Source organism: Poeciliopsis prolifica, unplaced genomic scaffold, assembly GCF_027474105.1.
Source record: "Poeciliopsis prolifica strain line A6 unplaced genomic scaffold, Auburn_PproV2 SCAFFOLD069, whole genome shotgun sequence".
Classification (NCBI taxonomy): Eukaryota; Metazoa; Chordata; class Actinopteri; order Cyprinodontiformes; family Poeciliidae; genus Poeciliopsis; species Poeciliopsis prolifica.
The window spans coordinates 1,297,501-1,300,000 of NW_026562444.1; the positions used below are offsets into that span (position 1 = coordinate 1,297,501).

The following is a 2,500-nucleotide window of genomic DNA, read 5'->3' on the forward strand; positions in this document are numbered from 1 at the left end:
AGTACTTTCAGAACTATGGAGTTAAATTTGTTTCACAATTATTCAATAAAAAAACAAACATTTTTTTTATTATTGAATAATTGTGAAACAAATTTAACTCCATAAGAATCTCCTTTATCCCTCCAGATGTTCTTGATCAGCATATTTTTTCCAGGTTTTCATTTGGTCAGATTTTAACCCCCCCTTTTTTTTACCTGCAGAAATAATTTCCACCATTTATATTTGATTTTATTTTTATTGATTTGACTTCTCATTTCTGGTTCAGTCAGTTGTAATACATTTTGAGAAAACAGAAAATATCAGAGTGATTGTGTTGGGCGTCTTAATTCAGTTGGAGGAAAAATATCACAGAGCCTGAAAGGCAGGATGTGGAAAAACTGTCATAACATTTAAAATATGTAATAAACTGAACATCTGATGTTTTCACTGGTAGCAGGCTTGAAGTTTCCATCCTGTCTCAGTGATGATGAGGAGGATGAGCCTTCCTCCTCCTGTCATGGCGGATGCAGCTGGGATTTAAAGCGACAGGCTCTCATCCCGCCCCGCCTCCCGCAGCGCTGCTACTGTCTCTTTAAGGCTTGACGCCGCTTCCTTCAGCGCCCTGCCGCAGACTCGCCACCAGCCTCGCCTCTCCTGACAAACAGGACCTGACTGGACCGGGACCGGGCCGGATCGGATCGGACCGAGCGCCATGACGGAAACCAGCAAGACGCACGTGATCCTGCTGTCCTGCGGCAGCTTCAACCCGATCACCAAGGGACACATCCACATGTTCGGTGAGCATCTGGGCGGGGAACCCTCTGGGCCCGGTCCGACACATCTGGGCCCGGTCCGACACATCTGGGCCCGGTCCGACACATCTGGGCCCGGTCCAGCCCTGAAAATAGCGGAGAATCTGCGCTGGTTCGGATGGTGCTGTCCAGCACGGTGGTGCTGAAATGACGTCACCGACCCAGAACCAGCTGCTGATACATTCAGCGGTACCGGTTCCGACAGAAAAACAAGTACGAGTCAAATCCGCATGGAACCGACCCAAGGTTCGGTTCTGGCGCAGAAAGGAACGCTGCGGGTCCAAACGCGTTACACAACAAACAACCGAACCGGAAGTTCGGGAGAACAAACAGGCCCAACAGAACCAGAACCGTTTCTTGGTGTTTGGGTCGAAATAAAAACATTTCATCTAAACATCAAATTTAAAAAAATTCAGAATAAATTTATTGATTATCAGCAGGAAAATATTGATCTGAAATGATCAGGAGGATTTTACATAAATAAACACATTTATGCAAATTAATGTCATTATTATTATTATTCATGTGACGTTTTTAAGTCAGAAATTTAAAGATGATTTTTATTAATATTTTTCATTTTTTTTTTGTCTCCATGGAGACAGAAACAGATAATCAATACACACAAATATCAGGTTATTTATCATTTTACACATATTTTCCAACTAAGCTGATAAATTTGCATCCTGGTTGGATTTGATCAGATCAGGTGTTTACAGTGAAAGGGGGCGTGGCCTGAAGCTCCACCTCCTTCCAGGTGTGTCTAATTATTGGGTCAGAACAGAAACTGACTGTCAGAACCTGGAACTGGAATTCCAGGTTCTGGACCTTTTACTGGTCCAGAACCAGTGAAACATTTTAATGAATCCAGCAGGAAGGTCAGAGGTTCACCGCGACCTCTGACCTTCCTCTCCATCTAAACGCCTTTTAAAACGTCAGAAATGGAAGAAGCAGGAAACTGAAACTGATCTAAATGAAAACATGAAGGATTCAGAAACAAACCAGTTGATTCCTTCTGCTTAAACCTGATTAACATCAGTAAAATAATTTATTACTGTTTGTTTTTATTGAATCAGATCTGTCTTTAAAATAATGATATATTGATCTTATTAACCCAACCTGAATAAAAAAAGATCAATAAAAATGATGGTGATGAATCCAGGATTTAAATGGAACAGATATGAACAACATCTGGATCTGAATCCGGTTCTGATGTCTGCAGATGTTCAAGCAGATATTTAAATATTGATTAAACATTAGAGATGTTTAAATGTTGTTTCCTTTAAAAACCTTTTTAATCTCTTCCTGCTGATTATCAGGCCTGAAGCTTCACATGCAGCAGATCTCACTCTGTTTCCATGGATTCAGTTTTAATTCTGCTTTTATTTTCACGTTTTAATACTGATGTTAATCTGGTAAAAGTTTCATTAAATCTTTTTTGTTCAGATCCTTGTTTCTGTTTTTTCCTCCAGAAAAAGCCAGAGAATATCTGCACAAAACGGGACGATTCATCGTGATCGGAGGAATCATCTCACCGGTTCACGACTCCTATGGGAAACCAGTAAGACTTTAATCACTTTACCAGATTATAATCTAATCCGTGTTGATGTAGTTCACAAGGTGACCTGGTGGTGGCAGTGTTTCCTTCAGTGAAGCAGCAGAAAAATGGAGCTGCAGCTGAAAACAGTTCAAAGTTTTTCATGTTGATGATG

General features: G+C 40.9%; 1 protein-coding gene across 1 annotated transcript in view; it reads left to right on the plus strand.

The window, feature by feature from the left end:
• The first annotated feature begins 553 nt into the window (after positions 1 to 553).
• The window catches only part of LOC129351742 (nicotinamide/nicotinic acid mononucleotide adenylyltransferase 2), a 10,119-nt gene continuing 8,172 nt past the window's right edge, over positions 554 to 2,500 (plus strand). Inside the window, exons 1-2 of the mRNA XM_055020656.1 lie at positions 554 to 776; positions 2,261 to 2,349. Coding sequence (XP_054876631.1) covers positions 692 to 776; positions 2,261 to 2,349 — 174 coding nt within the window. The 5' untranslated portion in view covers positions 554 to 691. The remainder of the gene's footprint in view (positions 777 to 2,260; positions 2,350 to 2,500) is intronic.